This window comes from Nipponia nippon, unplaced genomic scaffold (assembly GCF_047370975.1).
Source record: "Nipponia nippon isolate SJK-2023a ecotype South Korea unplaced genomic scaffold, ASM4737097v1 scaffold_5, whole genome shotgun sequence".
NCBI lineage: Eukaryota > Metazoa > Chordata > Aves > Pelecaniformes > Threskiornithidae > Nipponia > Nipponia nippon.
Window position 1 is genome coordinate 71,314,081 of NW_028262369.1, and position 24,235 is coordinate 71,338,315.

General features: G+C 38.9%; 1 protein-coding gene across 1 annotated transcript; it reads left to right on the top strand.

Annotated features, from left to right (window-relative positions):
- Window positions 1-992: 992 nt before the first annotated feature.
- DYTN (dystrotelin) lies at window positions 993-24,130 on the top strand. Its single transcript, XM_009462295.2, has 15 exons — window positions 993-1,113; window positions 3,225-3,299; window positions 4,940-5,141; window positions 7,207-7,292; window positions 8,186-8,274; window positions 8,953-9,024; window positions 9,369-9,532; window positions 10,411-10,522; window positions 13,171-13,316; window positions 15,101-15,269; window positions 16,969-17,039; window positions 19,719-19,878; window positions 21,156-21,636; window positions 22,203-22,349; window positions 23,671-24,130. The coding sequence occupies exons 1-14, from the start codon at window positions 1,068-1,070 to the stop codon at window positions 22,304-22,306; spliced, it is 1,977 nt and encodes a 658-aa protein (XP_009460570.1). The 5' UTR covers window positions 993-1,067; the 3' UTR covers window positions 22,307-22,349; window positions 23,671-24,130.
- The last annotated feature ends 105 nt before the right edge of the window (window positions 24,131-24,235 follow it).

Here is a 24,235-nt window from a genome sequence, read left to right on the forward strand (position 1 = left end):
ATTTATAGCTTATTTAGAGACTGAAACACGAAGTTGCAGCTTTCACTGATTTAGATGGTGAGCAGCACGTTTATGGTAGACTCAATAATTATAGATCATTGAATATTTATGCTTCATAATTGGCCAATATTCTGTCATGTTTATGACAAATGATCAACGACTCTCACTGGAAAAATGCAATAAAGTGAAAGTTTGGGTAAGTTCAGATTTAATACTAAATTTATTGTTTAAGTTTTAGATAGTTTCCAACTATTTAATTTTTATTTATTCTAGCAAATTTCCTTTTTTTCCCCACTAAAAGCCATATATGTGGCCTTTGGAGTCTCATGTAAGTTAAATCTGTTATACCTAGTGTTTTTCAACTGTAATATTAACTTAAAGATAGCCACTACACTGAATTCGTATTTATATTTTTATGTTTAAAAATATAACATACTTTAGAGCATTAATGAAATGAATCCTGAGGGGAGACGTTCAGTTTCTGTTATTATCAGGGACATAATTACTTCTCCTTTCAGGGTTGTGTAAAGAAGTAGATTCACGGTTATGCTTCCTTTTTTCCTTCATTCTTAGCTTAAAAAGAAATAATGTCAGCTCAGCTGAAAACTTTAGTTCAATTTGAAAATTTTAGAAAATAGACTTATGAGCAATTGCAATCAACGAATCTTGGGAAGAGTCTGGTGTAAAAGTATGCCCTCTCTGACCTGAAATTACACACTATGGACTGTGTAGTAATCCTGTATGTAAACACTGGACTCTTCAATAGTGAAAGATCCCATTTCCTGTATTCGAAACTGTTCTGGGGACTGTTTTCTCCCTGATACAATTTTGCAGTTACTAGAGTTACTCCTACTTTATCTTGAGCAGAGACCATGCAGAGCATGCAATTTTCTGGAGTTTCTCTGCACTTGGCACTAAAACTATTATGTTGTTTTATGTAATTCTGTTTAATTTCATCTCTGAAATGCATCCAGTAAATTGTTCGGATTAAAAGGTTTGATTTGAATAGTTCGATATGTCTCTGTCTAGAAAATGTGGATTTACACTTTGGTTTTTTTCGTTATAGAATGCCTAATGCCATCTGTTCATTTCAAATGGATCGCGACTTGCAGGGTAAGGTTTTTTCTCATTTTTTCCCAGCTTTTCTCAAGAGACATTTCTGTGTCTGTTTGGACAGAAACTGATGAAGTGTAGTGAAGTCATGCCACTTTCAGAATCTCTGTGCAGTAACACATAAATGACAAATTACACAGCTGTGCTGTCCTACCTTTATTTTTTGGGTCTGTCCTGGCACCTTCCCTGCCATTATCACCTTGGCTCATGGAATGGTCAGGCGCACAGGGGCCATGTTCCCTAATTTATAATATAGGATAAGGTTTTTTCACGTAGTCTAGAATAGGCGTGAAGGATGGCCATACAACTCCCTTTTTGAGTCCAAAATCTTAGCAGATACTTCATCTGCTACATAACCAGTAGCGCAAAATGCAGAACTAGCAGGTAACCAGCTGGAGACGTCAGGAAACAATGCACACTTTTCTATATGTGTGGGAATTCCTTTGTCAGCTTCTCAGCAAAGGGCATTTATGAGTCTTGAGGTGAAATTTGACTCAGTGCAGAGTGATCACATGCTGGTTTTCTGTCCAAAGGGGAAGCTCCATTCCTATGAGAAATGAGTTTATAGCCTCTAAATAGCCTCTCATAAATAATAATCCTAAAATATTTTGTATTTTATTTGGGCTTTTTTGTCTTTGTCTGCTGTTTTACTTGTGTGCTCTTGCAAGTTAATTCTGGAACTATTGCTTGACAGGCACAGGATGCCCTACTTCGAGGTCACATTTTGTCTGTAAGGATGGCCTGAAGTGAGTAGCAGATGGCTACTAAAACAGATTCCCTCCACTTTGAAAGTCATCTTGCACATGGAAGGTGTTTGAGTTGGATTATGTGTATGTTTCTAGCATTTGTATTTGAAAATAAGCATTTGGAATTTAATGCATAGCCTACTGAAAACTGTGGGAGTCTTTCTGTTATTTTCAAAGAGCTTTGGATCAGTTTACTGAAGAAAGAGAACTGATGATGCATGGAAGTCAAAACTAATTTTTCACATTGTATGACATGCTACACTACATCTCCAAATAATATCACAAAACCTAGTATGACAAGAGCAGGACTAAACAGATGGTATAGCAGATATTGGCTTATTTCTATATCTTAGGCAGCATCTGGGAACCAGCAGAGCCCGTAATTTGCTGACTATTAACATTAGTCTGGTACATTTGTGGGAAACCATTGCACACAGATTGGCCTATTTCCAGACTAAATAGGTAGAGAGTTTCGTGAGTGATTTCTACTCAGTTACACATATTCGTTGCTTGTCTTTGACCTTAATCAACTGTAACTCTTCCTCTCTGAAGTACAGGGAGAAAGAGTCTCTGAGGACAGGAGGATAACTGATAAATCCCTTTCTAGTTTCTAAAGCTATTGTGAACAAGCGGGGTTTTTTTTGTCTTGAAGTTCTAGGTATATGTGTAAAGTATGAGATATAGGTCATGTTCGGAAGCCCTTACTTCCCACTCAGGAAAACATCCTTTAGTGATGTGAAGGGAATGAGCTGAAATCATGTAAGGTTATGGGATTTAGTCGAGCAGCTTGAGTGGAATCACTAAGCAGAGATGTCAAAAGCCAGTTGCTCTGGTAAATTGCTTATCTTCTTCCGAGAGAGTCCCAGATGTTGATCTTGACAGAAAATTTGTTTAATGCTTGAAACAATATGCATCCAAAACAATAACCCTGCTGTGCAGACTGACACACTGTTCCTTGCAGAAGAGCATCTCTGATCAAGAAACTGTTCTGCCTGAAGAAGTATTATTTCCTTCTGATCTTGGCTAAAAGCATGCACAGTGCATATCCTTTTTTCTGGGCCATGAATAGACTTGATTCCCAAAGGAGCAGGTGTGCTCTCTATCTTAAATACTATTTTTACAACTCGTCATGTCACTGGTCATAAGAAGACCATTTTCCCCACAAAGCTATTGGGGAAAAAAAGAAAATATTTTAATTTTTTTCACTTTTTCAAAATTTTCCTTCAAAGTATTGTGGATTTTGATCAAGTCTAAATTTGGTTATTTCAATTTTTAGTTAACCAATTTGTTTTACTTTCCTTCCTTTTTTTTTTTTTTTTTTAAACGAACCCCTCTATTGTAATGTGTGTTTGTTTTCTTTCACAGAGGCTTTCAATGATGTTCAGAACTCCGTCTACAGAACAGCCCTAAAACTACGCTCGGTACAAAGTCTGTGCCAATGTTAGTAGATGAAGAGAATCCTGTGCTTTGACAGGGAGAAGAACCTGTACAAATTTTGTGTTGCTGTCACCATGAGTTATTATGCTACTTTGCTCTCTCATTTTCCACCTGAGAATCTCAGAATGCCTTATGAGCGCTTAAGAGCTAGATAGTACTTCACATACAAATTGATTTTTTTTCCCTTTTGAATGTCAGTGAAAATACATTAGTAAAATTCTAAAGGCATGGGAGGATCAAATTATTGTTTCAATCTGCAACATTGCTATGTAGACATCACTGGCAATTATGAATCTTTGCCTGTATATTATTATTCTTGTTAAATGTTGAATTCTCATGTGTTTCTTAGGAGCTGATTTATTGGAAATAATCATGGATCATTGAAACTGCGTTGACAGGCATTATTACTAATACTAGAAGTATTAATGAGAACAAAGTAAAATATGACAGACTAGAGAAACCCTGGCTAGCACCCATTCTCCCTGTCTTTGAAGTGAGTGAGAATTCTGTGCAAGCAAAGAATTATGGAACAAAGCCCTGGTCACCTAGCTCGCTTTGAAATTACTGGATGTAAATTCCATATTGAGCTAAAATGCATGGAAATCTTGAATTTTCCACCTTGAAATAGTCTGTTGCTGAAAATGCACAACATTGCAAGTGAGGTCTTCAGGGTAGCACAGGAAAGATGACTAGTCTGCTGGCCTTGGCCGTATTTTTTCATCTGGGCATGCTCTTCTATGAATTTATTTAGTCTGATCTCAGCCCTGTTATGGTAAATCTGCCTGGTGCTATGTGTCACAGCATGGAAGTACCAACTCAGACAGGTACTGGTTTTCATTATCTCTGTTGCCTAGTCCTCCGTGTCTCCTCTAAGCACTCATAGCATCTGTCCCAGTTACGCTACTCCTCCTTGAACACTGCTGACCAGAATTGCACATGGGTTTCCAGACTGAGATTCACCAGGGTCTGATGTTTTCCCGTCTGTGCTGGAAGGACCATAGGTGACATATTCTAGGTTCTCTGTTTCTTCAGTAATCTACAAACTTTCCGTCTACTACAATCTTTCTCTTCTGATGTTAATTCTAATCGATCACGCCTCTGCAGTATTGAATGTGACTTTTAAGAAGCCATAGCTCTCTCTTCCCACTGAATATTAGTTATTCCATGGCACATTTATAACACAGCCTGTTTGCCCCTTTCTTGGCCATAGCACCGCCTTCTCTTTGTATTTGTGCAAGAGGAGTAAGCCTACATCAAAACACAAATTTTTTCCACAGTCCCAGATGAGCTTTATTTTGAAGTACTGAATGGTGAGTAGTTTTGTACTATCTATACATAGAAAGAAAATTAGGCCTATAATTTGGATGCAGTTAATCATGCTATTTTTATTCCCTTCCTGTCTATTCCAAAATCACATCTAGGGAATTTTAGTTGAGCTGTTCTATCTTTGTAGCCTCGCAAGTTTTGCTGCATCCATAAACCCAGTAAGACCTTTCCCAGATTATTTCCTTTTTATGCTGCATACTGTTTTAGACTTCATTTTACAGACTAGTCTTAGTTAGGGACTTCTAATAAAAAAAGTTGAGATTCCATTCATGAAAAGGCAGGAATCCTCATTCATTTCTCCCTTAATTTTCCCACAGTGGATTTGATTGATGTTTCTCTGATTCAGCACATCCTGTCAAGTGAACAGAGCCACAGGGAAAAGCACATTTCTCTGAAAGTGCAGCAGCTCTCTGTAATGCTGACAGAACTGTTCCAAAGGGCAAGATTAGAAAAACCAGGCCAGGCAGATCCAAGAGCCGCTGAATTCACGTTGAGCCTGCTAGCTGCCATGTATGACAGGTGAGAAGAAGCACAAATGTAAATCCATTGTGAAGTACTGCTAGACCAAGTCTGTTTCTACCACCCTTATACCATTTCTGTATGAAACTCTCCTGTTTTGATGGTGTTTTGCTTCGTATACACAATGGGAATAGTTCAGCTATAGGAATATGAGGCACAAAGCTTTATCAGAGAAACAGTGGAAAAATGTTTCCAAAATTATCTGGAAGTCCCAATGTCTGCCAGTCCATGCTAATTTTTTCTGTGAACAGCTTTACGGAGAGTAGCTCTTCTTTTGACTGCCAAGATATTTTGATACACTCCTGAAAAAGAAACCATATTTGCCTTTGAATGACGGTATCCATGCATAGGTCAAGAATTTGCCAGTCACTTTTCATTATTCGTTTTTCTCCAGCTTAAAAAGTTCATCAACCAACTATGAAACAAAACTACTGTCTTATAACTAAGCTGATCAGCTAGCTCCTGCGAATAGCAAATAGTTTCTGGGAATAATAAGGAAACTTGCAGAGTGTACTTTTCTCGTGTATTGTTTGTGAATAATGAATTAATTCACCAAAGGCAGGATTGATTTGTGACTGTATCAGATTTAAAAGACAAGGGCTAAGTTCATTGTAGAATTTATTTACCACAGGTGAAATTTATTCCCTTCTACATCAGAGCAAAGTTTTTTACTGAAAGTGAGTGAGATTAAGTGGTCTGGGGAGCTTTTCCTTGAATCACTGTTAATTAATAATATGATCGCCACTGCTTGAGATCCCATGTTATGAATTTTTTTGTAGTTAAAAAAAATCAATTAAGACTAAGAATAAACTGGTGTATTACAAAACAAAGCTAGAAACATCAAGAGTATTTTGTAATCTCTGTGCACTGTAGGGAAATAATTTAGAAGAATCTTTTTAACAGGACTATCTTGGTTTTCTTTTCCATTTTCTTAGGACAGTGTGTCATTTTCTTTTGCTGTGATTTCTTTAAAAAAAAATTCACAAGTTTCTTGCCATGTATATAGGATAGGATAGGAAAAGCTTCTTATAATTTTCTTCTAATCATGTTTTCTCTGTAGAGTGCTGTTCTCCACTATCAACGCTGGAAAGTATTTCATGGCAAGAGCATATAAGGGCTTTTCCATGTTTATGTGGTAGCTTACTTAATAAGCTTACATAAACCATCATAAGGGTTTTTGATTGTATACTTTAGCTTTAATCTTGGACGTTTTTCTATGAAAGTTCTGGAAAAACTAAATATATAAATTCAAAATCTAGAAACTTTTGACCAACAATTTCCCATGCAACTCATACTTTAGAGACTATATTGCAGCTTTATGCAGTATGCTCTGTAAAAATGCAGTTTATCTAAAGACTCTTGAAGACAATTTTGTGTAATGGCATTCTGAAGTGCAATACTGCTTTGCAAAAGTGATATCTTAAATATAGAATTCCAGGATTTCCTGATTATGGTTTCCAATTCACGTGTGCTTTGTCTTCATATAAAGAAACCTTTTTTCATTACATGCCTATGTCACAAACTTGGGTTCTAAATTAAACTACATTCTTTATGATCTAACGGTCAAAACTAAAGTCCTGCTTCTGCATATATTCTTTTGATTAAATTGAGTTGCAGTAAAATTAAAGGGAATCAGCCCAAGAGGAGCTCAGTACAGATCTGGAGCCACAGTGAAGCTGTCTGATGATGCAATACAAAAAGCAGATTGTAATCCTGCTTTCTCTTCCATATTTGGGAAGGCTTTCCACCAATGAAGAGCGGAATTTTTTTAGGACATGTATTGTAAATGAAAAATTATATTTTACTTGGAATGTGAGGTCTTTGAAGGAGATGCTGTCTTTTTGTTTTATGATTGCATGGTATCTTGAACAGTTAACTCTGTAGTTATGTTCAGTGACAAAGGGTTCTAGACATAAAATATCACTAAAATGCAACATCAGTTATATACATATAAAAGGATATGAATTTTGAAGTTGTCTTCCAACATAGCAATATTTTTTACTTTAGAGGTTTCAGTTTTTACATTCTTGGTGAATGTAGTGTAACTTTTATCTTATTTTCCTAGATCTGGAACAGGTTATATCAAAACTAGATCTGCTGCAGCTGCCCTAATCGCCCTTTCTGGAGACACTCTACTGGCTAAATACAGAGGTGGGAAATGTATGATTTTATACACTGCCTAAAATACTGAACATTGAGAAAAATCTCCAGTGTAATTTTTTTACTTTAAAAGAGAACACAGTTCTGCCATGCAAAAAGTAAATTATGTTGACTGCTTAGTTGTAGAGAAAGGCTGATGCAGAAGAATACTTTTCCATCAATGTCCATAGCCATCTTTGCATAGAGTCTCAGAACAAGTCATAGAAAATTTTAAGATAAGTAGAGCTTAAAAATGAAGGCCAAGTTCTATTTGCCTAGCAGAAAAGAACAGAAAACCCCTAGTTTTAAATTTCATGGGATCAGAAAACAATTTTATGTATTTGATCCAGGAAGCTTTTAGAGCCCTTTTAACATTAGACAAAAATGCTTAAAGAACTAAGTATAACAGATAAAGGTAGCCCAGCGCAATGTGTAGCACAAAGATTTCTGCCTGAATTAAATGCTCAAAATGGAGAACAAATGAACCACAAGTGGCATATTGGCCTCATACTCTCCCATTGCATATTGTGCATTTCCTTCCAAATTACAATTTGAAATTAACAATTCACAATTTAAATAGGGCATATCTTGTATAAACATATTTAAACATTTTTCTTAGAGCCATGAAAATGAGCTCATTGTTTCCTTCATCCTTACCTGTCTTAACTGCCAAGAATAAGGAATTGCCATGATTTCCTTGCTTTCCTTGTCTTTCTCCTGCCTGTAGGAAGAAAGTATTGTCACAGCAGTCACTGAGTGCCTGTTAGATAGACAATAAAGGGAAACTTTCTTGAGAGGTTTATTTGGTAGACTGCAATCATCATGTAGATAATTTGAGAATAAGTAGCTAGAAGACACTTCAGGCTCTGCCAGGATTCCAGTTTCTTTCCTCTGGTTGTTTTCAGCTTTCTTCCAGTTTTATGCTGTCCCTGATGGGAAGGCGGCCTTGATTACCCGTAGTGCCCTGAGAAGCCTACTAACAGACTTAAATCAGGTAATGCCACTGCAGTGCTGCTACACAACAGATCTTGTACGAGTATCCTAATCTAGGAGAAAAAAAAATACATGGTTGATACATTTTATGTTTGATTACATTATGGGCCTGAAGCCAGTAGGGCACTCTGTGGACGTAGGGAGCTACCATGCAAAGTAGGTAAAAGAATCAGATTCTGTAGCTTTTCTCAGTCAGAGTAACCACTTGCATCAGTGCCTCTGTGCATTCATTTTGCCTGAGCTTACAGGTCTTGGGAACAGCTGCATACTGCTGTTGCTAAAGCGACTCCAAACTTCAGATGTCTGTACTCACTAGAATAGCTTGCAGTTGCAGAAAAATGCCTTAGCATACAGGTATTTCCAGCTGAACTGGTGCTGGAAATTGGATCTGCAAATGACCCCTGAGGTTCAAACCCAGTGTCCTTCGCTATTCTAGTAGGGCAACATAGTATGTTGATCCATTTCAGTAAGTGAGCTGGAAGCAAATCATTCTGACACATACTGAAGTATGAAATTGCATACTGATGGTATGAATATGAACAGGTTTTCTTCAGAACAGTATGTAAAATGGCACTTCTATAGATGCTTCACCATCTGTGTGCTGTCACCATCTCAGCAGAGCATGATGGGAACATCTGTTTTTTATCGAGGTGTTTCTGAGCCTTTCTTCTTGATGCAGATCCCAGCCATTGTGGGAGAAAGCTGCACTCTCTCTTGTGTGGAAATTGCAATTCACAGCTGTTTCCATGGGGTAAGTGAATTCTGATGTCCTGGGAAATGATTTTGAATGTTGCTGATTGATTGATTAAAATTGCAAGTGTATCACCATATAACATCCACCAGTACCTACTTTTAAGGGGCAGGTCTGTTTGTCAGTCTCACAATATAGGAGGATTTATATCTACAGAAAAGATGCTCAGTAAGATACTACTGAAGACTCCTGCATTTATTCCAAAACGTTTGGAACCCAGTAACATCTTACATGAATGGAAAATCTATGCTAGCGGAGTCCAATATCAGAGCTTTTATTAGGAATTGTAGAACACCTGTTCTTTTCAAGTAAATGGCTGAACTTGAGACATGTATTTTTTCCAGGTTCTGAATTCAGCAATTGTTGAAGAAAAATTCCTGTCTTGGCTGAGATCAGAGCCTGCTGTTCTCTTGTGGCTCCCTACATGTTACAGATTATCAGCCACAGAAATGGTTTCTCACCAAGCTAGATGCAGAGTCTGCAAAATTTTCCCTATTACAGGCCTCAGGTGCGTCAGTAATTACTGTAGTCTGTAGCATGCACACAAATAGTTCTTACCATTGTTGACATACCCTACAGGCTCTAACTGCTGTATTAAGCAACAAACTTCAGACATAATCTAATTTAACAAGTAAGATAGGTAAAGAGAGAACCATCACAGGCTAGTGCTCAAGCCTGCATCCTGTTTCTCTTTAGTTCACTAGCACAGACATGGTTGTGGAGACTTACTGAAAGTAAACTGGCAGTTCAGTGGTAAAGCCAATTAAGCCTGTGTATCTCATTTCTTAGTCCTTTGTTCCATAATCAAGTGTGTTAACTGGTGAGTTAAGTTACCCATCTTATCATCTTATTCATGTAAGTAATGGTATAAAATGGCCTAATGGTATAAAAAGAACACTATCCATTGCCTACTGACCAGAATGCCCAGAAAAGCATTTTACTGTTACTCTCTTCTCACTAATAGTGAGCTTGCAGGTTTCCTTTTTGCATTTTTAGTCTTTTGCAAAGTTGCAAATCCTACATCAATAATGTAGTGATATTACAGTTCCATGAGAGCAGCAGAGATAAGCTGGTACATAAGAGGCATATGAAGATGTAACTGCATTCTCAATAAAGGTACTAGAACAACGGTTTATTCCTTGATCTGAATTTTGATGCAGCAAATAAATAATATGAAAATCATTAGTGGGTTCTGGAGAATAGTCCACTGTCATTTGGACGAAATAACTCTTGCATTCAGAGAATGCTGAGGAAAGTCATTATTCTAACAAAGGTGCTTCTCTGCATTTCAGAACCCAGGGATCTGGATTTCTCAGTAATCAAGGTCACTTACACCAAGTTCTTACTTGTGGGGAAGTAACGTAATCCTTCTGTTTTCCCTCACAGGTATCGCTGCCTGAAGTGCCTCAATTTTGACCTTTGCCAAGTCTGCTTTTTCACTGGCCGTCTCAGCAAACCACATAAGAGGTCACATCCTGTTGTGGAACACTGTGTGCAGGTAGAGTCCCACTGTACTGATTCATTTCCCTGTTCAGGTTCTCCATGTAGGCAAGTAGGAAGTAGACTCTTGAACTACGTTGATTATGAAATTATGTGTGTATTAGCCATAATGGCCATGACATATTAGCATTAATAATCTGGGAACAGTGAGTCAGGGAAAGGAAAAAAGGGGGCTTCTAACTTTAGAAGGAGTGTTTTGTTCTGAAATAACTGAATAGAGCCATGAAATGTCATAGTGCAAGTCCTCTTCCCAAGGAGTTTTATGGCAAGTTTGCCATTTGCAAATCACCCTTAAATCTGTGGAAAGGGCCCTCAGTGTGTCCCAGTGCTCCTTCCTCCTGATCCCAATGCAGACTCATTCAGAAATTAATTTATCCTAAAGCTGTACAAACTCCTGCGTGGGGAGGTTTCCTTTATTACAGAGCTTTTCCACTTTATTGTAAACTTTTTGTACTCATTTGTCTCTGTCAGTTAGGGATGCAGCACAAAGAGGCAGCACGGGCCCAACTACGTTCACCTCCTTGGGCTCCATTACAGGGGCAACTTGTGCTTTCATCTCACTAGTGGTGAAGTTCAACACTGGGAATTTGTGTTTGGAAGATCAGCTTCCCTATTGAGCAGGAGATTCCAGATCTTGCCCACAGCAGCAGATAGGTTTTGTTGTGAGTCTATATAACAGTATCTTCTCCCGTTCCAGTAAATGAGCTGAAAAGCACCCATGAAAGTTTCCCTAGTAAGCTGTACTTCATGGTCTCCTTCCTGAAACCCTGCACTTAACATGAAAGATATCTGGGTAGCCAGTGTCTGCACCAAAAGTAAACAATGTCAGTTAGACTGCTCTTGCCGTCACCCTTTGTCTGGGGGAACATTATCTGTAGCTACTTCATCCCTCTCTTTCTGAAAACCAAACCCTATTGCTAACACTGTGAGAAACTATATCTGGATGCTCAATATCTACATTAAAAATAACAGATATATGTTCATTCCTCCAAATATTCTTCATCCTCCATCTGTGAGAAAGTAGGAGAATCAAATGGCAACTGATCTCCTCAGGTAGAGATGTCTAATAGAGACATTAAAATCAGTGTGAACGGAGCATGAATGGGAGTGTGTGGATGTGGAAGCACCAGAAGGAAGGGCAGGAGGGATATAACAAGGCAGAAGATGATGCAACCTAGATTAGCTGGTCAGCAAGATCACAGCACTTCCATGCACAGCTTCTCAGGACAGCCAAATCAGGAAAACAAAAGGCAGCCTGAAACAAAGGACAAACTGCCATTTGAAGATGCCATCACAAGAGATGATGATGTGAAGGTAAAGAACAAAACCTATACCTATAAGACATCCAAATAAGGAGACAAAAGATCACAATCACTGCCAGCTCCTAAAGGAGCTAAAGGCATATCCAAAAACCAGCACATGGTCACACTAAGAGGAGCCTAGGAGGCTTAAGGAGAACTGGCATCTCTTGTCCTCCATGTCCCTGTAAGTCATCATGTCCATACCATGTGTATGCATACGCCTTGGTGTGTGAACACTGGAAAGACTACTTGGACACATGTATGTTAGTGCTTGTGAGTGAGTGAGTATGAGTGAGTGGAATCAGTTTTGTTTTAAAATGAAGTCCCCTTCCTCTCCTATACTGTCTGGCACTGAGCTTTCCCACATTGTTGCTGCAATATTGCAACTGGATCACTGAACTTAGGTTTCCTTTATGAAGCCCTACTCTAACACTGACTGTGTAAATATTACTTTCATGGCCAAAATCTATACCAAAATTAAAAAGATAAGCTACTCACTATGACAGATACCATTTTTATATCCTTTGTGTGGGACATACAAGAATCAGTAGTAAGCCACTTTTCCCGTACCTTCCACTCTTAGCAGATGCTCTCCTTGGCTGGGTAAGTTTTCACATTGTGTTTATCAGGGAGTGGGCTGCTGAGTGGGGATTTGAAATATCAGCACTGGTTTTCCTTACCGTGCTGACACCTTGTGGTAATGTTATTACCATGTTGAGAAATGACTAGGAAGCATGCTGTATGTTTTCTTTGTGTTTTCTTGTTCAGTCTGTCAGGGCTTACCCCATGTTCTGCAGCAGTCGCTTCCTGGGGCAGAATTGGTTTGTCTCCTCCTATAATGCAGCTACTGAGCTTAGTTGTTGTACCTGAGCTGGACACTGCTGTGACAAATGGAAGTGTGGTTTTTTACTGTCTTGTATGAGAGGAGGACATGAGGCACAGAAGGCTGTATCTATTAACACTTCATACAAGTATAAAAGTACTTCTTCCCATAGATCAAGAGGGAACTTAGATACTAGTCAGGCAGAATTATCGTTGTGACTGTGAGCTTAATCATTGTAACTGCCAAAATCCTGTATTAGGCATTTCCAGGTTGCCTGAATTTGGCCCAGGCAGAGTGTTTTCCTTACCTAACAGAATTGGAGCTGCTCTTGCCTGTGGTCTTGCATCATCATCCACCTCAGCTCCCCTTCTAGGGCTCAGACAGCAGCCATGAGCCTCTTCAACTGTTGAACAGGTGGACCTTTGCTTTCTTATGTCTTGCCTTTGCCTTGGACTGTGTCTACTTATGGGCAGCACCTGTTTGAAAATTCACTCCTTTCTTTATTATCCCTCATTCCAATAGATGTCAGCAAAGGCGAATGCAAAGCACTTTCTCCGCACCATCAGGAACAACCTGTTTCAAGAGCGCTGTAGAAGAAAGGAGGCTCAGAGAAGGACGGCTCTGGAGATAGTGGAGGAGAGGCGCTTCCCTACTCACAAAAAGACATTGTGAGTTTCTGTTTCTGATTAGTTTATAATCTCTGAATAATACGTCAGGCTGTGGGATATTGCTTGATTATGTCCTCTGAGTAAGTGATTTTGTTATGACAGACACCATGTCATGATTTTCCATTGAAAAGGGAAAGCATAAATGGGAAGTTGCTGCACATTGTTTTGTAGCTTAACCATGATTACCATGCTGACAACCTAATGACCAGTTGTCTTATAAAATATAACATGCTTGTGTCTTCCTTCCCTCCTCCCTTATGTCCTCTCTTTCTCTCCATGCTATTTCTTATGCTCAGTCTAGGGTCAAGGATTGCAAGTATTTAGTACCTGTCACAATTGCATGGGTTTTTAAGCACCACCTCTGTGACAAATTCATTGGAAATTAACTGTGAATACTTTCCACATGTGATCCACATGAGGGAGTGATTATACGACATAAGCTCTACAAATGTACGAAGTGCAAGATTCCTCCCTAGTTGTATAAAGATCTAGCAACTCCCTTGCATCTCACATGTTCTCCAAATGAGGCTTCAGTGAGACTGAAATAGGGAAAAAATGGTTACTCCTTTCTAAAAGAATTAATTTAATTCTTGTGCGAAGGAGGAGAAAAATCTGTTTATAAAATTTGATTGTGCTACACTGCTAGGTAACTACATTGCTATTAGAAACCAATTTTTTTATATACAGTAAGACTAATGGATGACAGTTACAGTGATTCTCACAGAGAATGTTATTTCAGTGTTTGTTTTTCAGAATGTGGTGAAATGCAAAACATTTTCCATTGCTAATATTTACCCACTTTTCAGCAACAAAAAACATTTCTTCATTTTGAATATCATTTAATCCTTCTGTAAGCAATCAAGATTTCTCTGTAATTCTGTGGGATTTTGCTTACCTAATGTTTGGGTAGTAATGAGAAAAAGAAGAATTTGGGGCTGCTGTTACAGGTGTCATTGTGAGGCTGATAAGTACCTGGGCTTTTCCTAGCATAGAATGGACTGAACAGCAGGATATCTGGCCCTTTGCTATCTTTTTGTAGTTGAATTTTCCAATGTATTTAGCTCTTGGCTAAAGGAAACAAAAAACAGAAGCAGCAAATTGCACTGATACTAAATGGGTGGAAAGAAGAACCTGTTGTTGAGATTCGGTTGAGAAAGTGGAATTTGCTTTCAGGAATTTCATTCTTTCAGCCAAAATGTGCCAGCAGGCGTAGCTAAACCATTCTTCTTGCTCAGTCAACAGCATAGCTGTCTGTCTGCTTACAGTGCATTAATTTTATTTTGATCTTTCTGAGTAACATAGAATCATAGAATCATTTAGGTTGGAAAAGACCTTTAAGATCATCAAGTCCAACTGTTAACCTAGCACTGCCAGGTCCACCACTAAACCATGTCCCTAAGCACCACATCTATACTTCTTTTAAATACCCCCAGGGATGGGGACTCCACCACTTCCCCGGGCAGCCTGTTCCAGTGCCTGACTACCCTTTCAGCGAAGAATTTTTTCCTAATATCCAACCTAAACCTCTTCTGGCGCAACTTGAGGCCATTTCCTCTTGTCCTATTGCTTGTTACTTGGGAGAAGAGACTGAGCCCCACCTCGCTACAACCTCCTTTCAGGTAGCTGTAAGGAGTGATAAGGTCTCCCCTCAGCCTCCTTTTCTCCAGGCTAAACAACCCCAGCTCCCTCAGCTGCTCCTCATATGACTTGTTCTCTAGACCTTTCACCAAAACCATATAAGGCTTGATCCTTTCTCTACTCATTATTTCTCTGTTGGTATACAGTCCCCCTGCAGAACCCAGTGCTTCACTACTACCTGGCCCTGAAAACCTGTCTTTCCCAGTGGACAGACCTGTCCTGAAGTCACTCAAGTTCATATCTGAAAACAGAACTGTAATGCAGAAGAGTGATAATAACAGCAAGACACCAGAGCAAGGCAAGACAAAAGCTCAGGTGAGCAAAACATGAAGCTGTAATAGTGCTAAAACTGTGAAGAAGACCTACCAAGTTAACTATCTAGTTGCCTTCTAATTATCAATGAAAAAGAAATGTAATGGGCAACATCACCTTTCTGTTAATTTCTCACTTACGGAAAAAAATGTGGAATCTGAAAACTTAGTGAAGCTTGAATTTGATACCCTCCCAAGATTAGCAACTAACTTCTTGACTTCCATGATCTTCAGAAGCACTTGTAAGAATCTCTGTTACTTCTTTTTTTTCTGAGTTGTCTTAGAGCAGTCATAAAGACTACCTAAGACTGGAGTCCTCTCTCTGTTCTGACAGTAAAAAATGCCATCATGTCCTCCTAGTGCAAGCAAATGTCAAGGAAAGATGCCTTAATTCTTATTAGGCTCAGGCCATTTTTGTCACCATGGCAATAGCAAGAGGACAGAATGGGCCCTTCTTGAGGATAAACCCAGAGTAGTGTCCACTCCAACTAAAATAGCTTATGCATAAAAGCTCTCCACTAATCCATTTCCAGGTTCCCTGCATAGAAACAATGCTAGAGGAGTGGGTAGGACAGTGTAGATAAAAATAAGTACATAGCAGTTTTTTGTTTTTATATTTATTTGAAGGGTTGGTAGCTCTGCACATACTCGGAATATAGGGAACACTGGGTTGTGTTCAAACCAGTTTGTGTCATCCACTCGTCTTGTTCTTCCCAGAAGCCAAGGGTGGAGTAACTGAGAACTAGCCTGTGCGTGTCAGGTCACTCCTTTGGCTGCTACTCCTGTGCTGCCCTTTGGAAGACCTGTCTTTTAGGACTCTGCTGCCCAGCTCAAGGTATAGTGCCAGCCAGCACATATCTGCAGGAGAAGTTGTGGGCATATATTGCTTAAGCATATAATTTTGATGGCTGGCATTTGTCATTTTAGAAGACAGCAAGATGGGACTTGCATCACTGTAGCGGGATTCTGTCACATGCATTGCTCTCTTGTTCATTTTCTCTCTGGGCTGAGAATTCTTTTTGAGCAGTTTTATACTGATTTCCAACATCTTATAGTGCAGATTATTTCAACGTTTCTTAAAAAGATGCAGACTGTAAGTCCAATGATAGCTTTTAATAGAATCCATGAGCTTGGAGGTCCTGGGGACCCAGCTCTTAGTCTCAGAATTTCGTGGCAGCCCTGATTCCAGCCCAGCTTATACCATGCCTCTAAAGCAGCTTAACTGGAAATTGTTCATCTCCCTGACTTCCAGGCTACTGTCCCCTGCATGGCTCAGAGACCGCTACATCCATCCAAAGACCAGGAGTTTCTCTTCTCTCTTCTACATCCATCTCCTTGTCCCAAAGCAGTTGTGTGACTTGGGAGAGACTGTTCCCAAATCAGAATATTCCATTTTGCAGAAATTCCAGGGAATGAGGGTTTTGTTCTAATTTAAAACAAAACAAATTCTCATACACTTAGAATTTTTCATAGGACAAAGAATTCTATAGAGTAAATTTTTTCCGTCTGTTCTAATAGGTATTAAAAATACTTTAATGCATCAGTTGATTGCAATCAGTTAAATAAAAGAAGTTAACTAGTAAATCTGTAAAACAGACCAAATCCCAAATTTGCCATGCCGTCTTATAGCAAAATTTGCATAGAAAATGAAATGTTATTGCTGATAAAGTTATGAACAGATACTTTTGTCTTTTTTGTTACAGGCAATAGCCTCTTTTGAAGCAGATGCATTGAAAATGCATGAAGCCATCAGAAGCATTCACAAAGAGAGCAGGTAGGTAAATTCAGTAGTACAATGACTGAAGACTGGTGGGCAATGCTGCTCCAGTGAACAGCTAGAAGACAAATCATTTTTCCATACTTTAGAGATTTTGAGATTTAAGAAAAAAATCATGTCAAATGGGGATGAATGATAAAAACTAAGCAACAAAAACTGTAAATGGAGATCACTGGAAAAAACAATTGCTTTCATCAGCATTTCTGCAATTGTTAGTTTACATTTCTAAGGTCATTTTTAAGGGAAAAAATGTTCATTCACATAAAAATATCAAAATAGCATACTTTTCCAAATTTTTCTCTGAATAAGGCTTAATCAAAACAAATACAATAATTCAAATGAGGTTTTTAAATCAAGGTAGGATATCTTTCTAAAAAATATGCTGTAAGTCAAATAGCCTACAGGCTTAATACAGTAACTATTGGTAAAAATTCCATTACTTAGATTATCACAGAAGCCCCTTCTGATATTCAAACCTTTGACACAATAAAATATTAATTCCTGAACTAAAAACTACTTGGGTGGTTTGTTTGTTTGGGGGGGGGGGGGGGGAAGTTGGTGTATAGGCAACCATGCTTACCTTTTTCTTTCACTTTTGCTTTCCCCTCCTTCATTTTTGTAGTTATATATGAATGTGCTATGGATATAATCATGTCTGTGACCACTGAAACCAATGGAATTACAGTGAATTGTAGAATTTGATCCTGAATCTACTCTGTTTCCTTCAGTATGTTCAGTTCCCTCTGTTCCTGTTTTGTTTCATTCTAGTAAGTCAATGTACAATTGCTGCTCCAAATTCACACAAGGGCACTCCAAGACTAGAGCAAAGCAATTGCAGTTTCATTGTAAGTCTGTGTCCTTACTGCACTCTCTGTTCTCACATGGGAAAAGAAAGAAATATGGTGTCATGGTTTAACCCCAGCCAGCAACTAAGCACCACACAGCCGCTCGCTCACTCCCCCCCGGTGGGATGGGGAAGAGAAGCAGAAGAGTAAATGTGAGAAAACTCATGGGTTGAGATAAAGACAGTTTAATAGGTAAAGCAAAAGCCACGCACGCAAGCAAAGCAAAACAAGGAATTCCTTCACTGCTTCCCATTGGCAGGCAGGTGTTCAGCCATCTCCAGGAAAGCAGGGCTCCATCACATGTGATGGTTACTTGGGAAGACAAACGCCATCACTCCGAACATCCCCCCTTCTTTCTTCTTCCCCCAGCTTTATATGCTGAGCATGATGTCATATGGTATGGAATATCCCTTTGGTCCCTTGGGGTCAGCTGTCCCGGCCATGTCCCCTCCCAGCTTCTTGTGCACCCCCAACCTACTCACTGGTGGGGTGGGGTGAGAAGTAGAAAAGGCCTTGACTCTGTGTAAGCACTGCTCAGCAGTAACGAAAACATCCCTGTAATTATCAACACTGTTTCCAGCACAAATCCAAAACATAGCCCCATAGCCTACGATGAAGAAAATTAACTCTATCCCAGCCAAAACCAGAGCATATGGCAAAGATATTCAGCTTTTGTTTAGATTAACAATAGTTGAGAGGATATCTGGGAAGCCTGCTCCTGAAATACTGCATCACTCTCTGACCCAGGGCTTATCATACAACTGGGTGGATGAACCACATTACTCATGGGAAGCTCTTTGTTCTTATTTGTGGACCAACTTCCAGCATTTATATGCCTGTTCACAGAACCGGGCTCTGAGTTAGATGAAGGTAGTCAGCATTTTACAGTAAAGACCCATTAAGTGCCGTTATAAGGGACCACTGTAATATTAATTTTAATTTTAAATGGTCTGACTTGCTGTCCCATTCAGACAAATCTTGCATAATTCCAGTGAAACTGATAGGGCTCTTGTCTGTGAGCCAGTGCATACCCAAAAGAGTGAATCAGATGAACTTCTGGATGTAACGGCACAGGAGATAACTATTTCAGCTGTGTGATACGAAGCAGTTGGTTTATTACTGCAGTGTTAACAAGCTTTTCTGCCTGTCTCCACCTCAGCCATGGGGAAGACAAAACTGTATTTCTACCCTGACTCCTTAGAGAAATCCCAACTCTAGAACAAAGATATAGGCGGTATTTTTGTCATACTGTGCTCTGAGTAGGTAATTTCTAAATCTTCTTTGGTGTGTGTGGGAGGGCGGCTTTTCTAATTGCAAAAATCACAGTATCTTTTCAAGGACAAGTGGCCTGTGCAGAAACTATTGGTGTCATCAAACAAGCTGCATAGAATACCAAGAGCAAGAAGGAACTCCATCAAAGGGGTAGAGGCTGCTTTTACTCTTTGTTGCCCAGGGGGAAATGATGGGACTCTTTTGCAAGTCAGGGAGTTGCCATAAGTAGTTTGCTTCTAGACAGAGGGACTGCTATAATGTCTCTCCTGTTACAGCCACCTTTGTAGGAAAGGTAAAACACCAATATGCAAGGCTCAGTCCTGACCACAGTTCCACTCACCTTACATCTTTCCTCATCTAGAACACTCCTGTTCTTGCTAATTCCATGGATTCAGCCCAGTTCCTGAAATATTGGCCTCTAACCCCAAAGCTGACAAAAATTTCCTGAGCTGACAAAGAGGAGAAAGTTTGTGATACAGTGTTTGCTCTTTTCCGTGACTGCATGTATTTGTGTGTGTGTAATCTAGCAAAATTTCCACCCTTCCTGTGTCCCTGGCAGGTACATGGAGAAGCAGTTCAACAAATGGAAGGACAAAATGCAATTTCTTCACAACTGCCAGGAAGACAAAAGCTGCAAAATAGAGGCAAAGCTCCAAAGCCTGAGAGCAAGCCATGAAAACCTGCAAATGAAGCTGCAGCAAATGAAGCACGAAGTAAAGGTATAGTGATAAGTATACCACAAATCTTCACAGCTATGGGCAATTACTGAACACTAACTATTCCTTTTCCTGCAGACCACCACTCTTGATACCATTTCGTGCACCTTCCATTTGTCTGCTCAGTCATCTTAGGTTCTTGTCTTCAGTGAAAGCAGATAGGCTTTTTGCAGCAGGGATTTCCTTGTCATTCTGTATACATTTAGCATCTAGCACAGATATCCATGTCTGGGATGTTTAGCTACTACTGCAATGAAAATAATGAGAGGGTATTCCAATAAGAGTGAGAAAATGGTTTCCAACAGAAGTGTTAGATACTTCCTTGCAATCTTTTCTTTAGAGAAGAATCCTGTGTTGGCATTGAATAAATAAAATATTCTTTTGTCATTCCTAATTGCTGTCTTGTACTGGGATGTAATACAGACCTCTTACAGAAAATATTTTATTTCTTTTCAATTGTATTGACTCTTGTTCATTTAAAGTATCTCTGAGGTTCTAAAAAAGCCCTTATTTCACAGGGAATGCATACAGATTTGCCACCTACAGCATTTTTGTAGCTTTTTCTGCAATGCTGTTTTTAGAGTGTCTTTCAGGGATGGTCAAACATAGAGAAAAGCCAGACACATCTGCTGTGCACACTTGGTCAGCTTTATATCACTTGCCCATGGAGTCCAGTATGACCTGGCATGTCATACCATCCTGTGTGTATGCTATGACACTGGCCTGTCCACAACATGCAGGACTGGCTGCACACATGCAGTTAAGTGTCCAGCGCATGCACAGTCAGCTCAGTGCATCCCAGTTACATCAGACTTGGTGTTCATGCAGTGAATGGTATTCTGCCTAGAAAATTCCAAGTACAATTGTGGCCTGACAACTGACCTAGTTTTGGAATTTCAAATGTTAACACGTGTGAGGTGTTTGATATGTGTTTAGTATAAACACATATTTTTCCCTTAGTTCAATTCTTTTAGAATAATTTTCTTGCAAATTTACTCTTGGAACATTGTTATTCCCACTTGTCAATGGCATTGAAGCATATGTCTTCAGATTGGAACTGTGGGAAAAATTGGCCACATAGGTTTCTTCAAACTCAAACACAAAGTTTTATTTTATTACACAAAAATATTTTATTTGCGAAAATAATTGGTTTAGTTCACCAGAAATTTAAAAAAAAAATATTCTGACCCAAAGTTATTTTCCTACCTATTTTAGTAGTACCAGCAAACCAAAATATAAATTATTTTCACAATGTAGTTTCTGTGTTTTGTTTATTGTAGACAATGTTACAGTCATCAGAGCATCCTTTTGCACAGTGTCAGAATATGATGTCAAGAAATCCTTATGTCCTGCTGGAAAGGAGAATGCAGGGTGGATTAAATCCTGCTCAAATAAGGCCTGCTTCCAGAACATGTGCAGACTGGAAATCTTTGAATCCCCCCAACTCTGCAAATAGAATGCAGCTTTTACAGACACCTGAGGTTCCCACTGCAGTGGACTTTATGTTCTCAGAAGACCCACTGGAGTCAGTGTCCCTGCAGAGCAACGGACCTTTTACGGGACAGTATAAAAAAGCAAAAGAGAATCAAATATATCTGCCTGAACTGACAGAAAACTCCCTCAGTGGCACCATGAGGAACACAGTTCTTACTACCGCTGCAGTGCAGATACCACCTGATGAGAAGGAAGTCAGTGAGGAAGCGGAACTGCAGCAGCTAGTGATGAAACTGAAGGATGCATTGTCTCTCCAAGCCCCACCAGGTATAAGCTCTCCCAGTTATTTTGACACTGTCTTCTCACCTTCATCCAGTTTACTCTATAATATTGTTCATAATCATTTAACCCTGAGAGGAAACTCAGAATCTTGCCTTTGCCATTGCAGAAGTATTCCAGCTCTTTACTGTAAGGTAGAAAATATTTCTGTAAGGTGGAATATAGCTCCTAATGTTGGACTAATTTGAAACAGGATGAGTCAAAGCACGTAAGAGGAAATCAGTCTCAGCAGTCAATTATGGAGCAAACTTATAGTGGTGAGGGCACTGGAGGTCTTTTCTGTTGCGACTACTGTGGCACTGTAACTATGATTCTAGTCCCAGGCAGACTTCCAGCAGTACAAAATCCCTTTGTAATCAATGATCGTACACAGCAGAGCTTTGTTGAACACTCAGGATGCCTCGCTTTTGGTAATGAGGATGTAATAAGGAGAATGATGGAAAAAGCTGCTGTTTCTACAGAGTTATCTTAAATTAGAGATTTATAAAAAGCTTTTCTAGGCTCTGGCAGCATCCAAATGCTCTGAAAGACTTAAAATCTGTTCTGCTTTTCAGCTCAACAATCTGCTTTGCAGAAGGAGTTCTTTTCTACAGCTGAACATGTTTGCAGATCCTTTTCTGACCTCATCAACCAAGTAACTTCATCAACTTGTAAATGACGGAAACTACCATTCACTTTACAGCTTCACTGAACTATTGAAGGTAATTGATGCCATGTCAGACTCTTTAAAGTGTCTCAGATGTTACATTGTAAAACCCAGCATAGCAGATTTCTGCATTTACTGACTTCAGCAGGAACCATAAATAGTGTTAGAGAATGATGTTCCTTTTCTATTGGCGGTTTCCAGCTCCCGTGTGGCAGATGTTGGCCCAGCTAATAAAAATCAGCATGTCTTCATTAATGTTACACTGGCTTTCACAACTGTCCTGCCCTGTCCTCTCTTCTTACTGCTATATAATCAGTATGGCTTGTGTTTCAGGAACATTTTTTTTTTTTTATATGAGAGTTGGCTTGAGTCAACTGGTTTCAGTGATGTATTTTCTATCACATCATAGGTTTTTAGACTAAAGGAAGGAATAAATTCTTAACTGTCAGACTTCTCAATACTTGATATTTACATATTCATATTTTTCCAAACTACTGAGTTCATATTTAAAGGAAAAGATGCTTTGAACATTTAAAGGAATTTGATTGCTTTAGAAGAGCCTTTCCATTATTGATTAACTTATGTATTAGTATAGAATGGTTAATAAGAACGTAATGTTTAGTATAGAATGGTTAATAAGAATGTAATTTTACCTGCAGCATCTAAAATGTGAGAAAAGTGATTTTTTTCCTTGGTTACTAGTACTTTCTATTTGACGGAACATACCTAAAACTGCCAGAGTATTAAAAATACTTATCAAGCCTGTACACACACGTACAGGCATATCTATGCGTGTAAGTAAACATATAAGCTGCAGAGAAGTTTGTAAACAGATAGATGATTGGCTCTAAGTAGCAGGTTGTACTTGCTGAAGTTGATTACAAAGCATCTATTAAGCATCAGCAGGGAAACAGGCTGGGATTTGAAGAGAAAGGAAGATATCACGCAAAAGAAACATTGCATACTGCTTTGATCCATTCATACTACAGTCTAGCTTCGTTTCTTAGAATGATGCGTAAGTGAAGGCCTTAGAAAGAATTTAGATCATTCTTAGAAGAAAAACAATAGATGCTCACTGCTTTCCTTTCACTGCTTCTTGTTTGCTACACGTTCCTTACAGCAGTGCAACTCAGTGAGATACATTGGTATAGCTTGCGATAATAGTGTCATCAAATGCATATTGTTTTAGTGACAGCATTTCCGAAGGTTGAGATAATGGGTTAAGATACAGCATGTTAATGATTTCCATGTTATTGTCAGATGTTGTACTTCTTTGGATTGTTAACTATTTGTTAAGAGCCAACGTGAACTAATGGCAAATTTACCAAGTGTGATTCCTCAACAGTGCAAATGATTGCCCGTTTCTCTCTCTTTAGCTGTTGATATGCCATGGTCGAGTTACTTCCTTGGAATTCTGCTGTATCTCTTGTTGATGACAGCAACAAGGAAACCATTTTTTTTTCTGATAATGCACAGAAGTATTTTGAAGATCTGAGAAATGGAAATGATTTGGTACCACTTCAGAGAGAAAAATTGTAGATTCAGCCACTTACTATCACTGTTCTGCAGGAGGTGCATAAAAAAATAGTGAATGAGCATGTGCATGTGAGCTCAAAACCAGCTATGGTTACGAAAATTTGCATACTTTTAAGGATTTTAGTTCAATCACTGGAGCTATACCAGCTTTCCAAGAGAGAACATACTCCTAGTTTTTACAGGAATTTTTCTGTGATTACTAAGAAAATAAATTCGGTCTGGGTGAAAGCAAAATATTTTTGGAAGCTTTGGGGGAGAAGTCAGGTAAATTACATATTCTGAAGCTTTGTTTCATGTATAATTAAACAGGGTTTAGGCTGATGTGATTGAAAAGGCCAATGAAAAGCTGCTTAGCAGAATGCTTAATTTTCCACATAGATTTTCCTGGTCTTGTATTTTTCAGAA

Coding starts and splice junctions, on each gene's coding strand:
- DYTN (XM_009462295.2), top strand. CDS start 1,068: ATGCCTAATGCCATCTGTTCATTTCAAATGGATCGCGACTTGCAGG. Junction 1,114..3,224: donor AATGGATCGCGACTTGCAGG/GTAAGGTTTTTT, acceptor TTTCTTTCACAG/AGGCTTTCAATGATGTTCAG. Junction 9,025..9,368: donor TTCACAGCTGTTTCCATGGG/GTAAGTGAATTC, acceptor TATTTTTTCCAG/GTTCTGAATTCAGCAATTGT.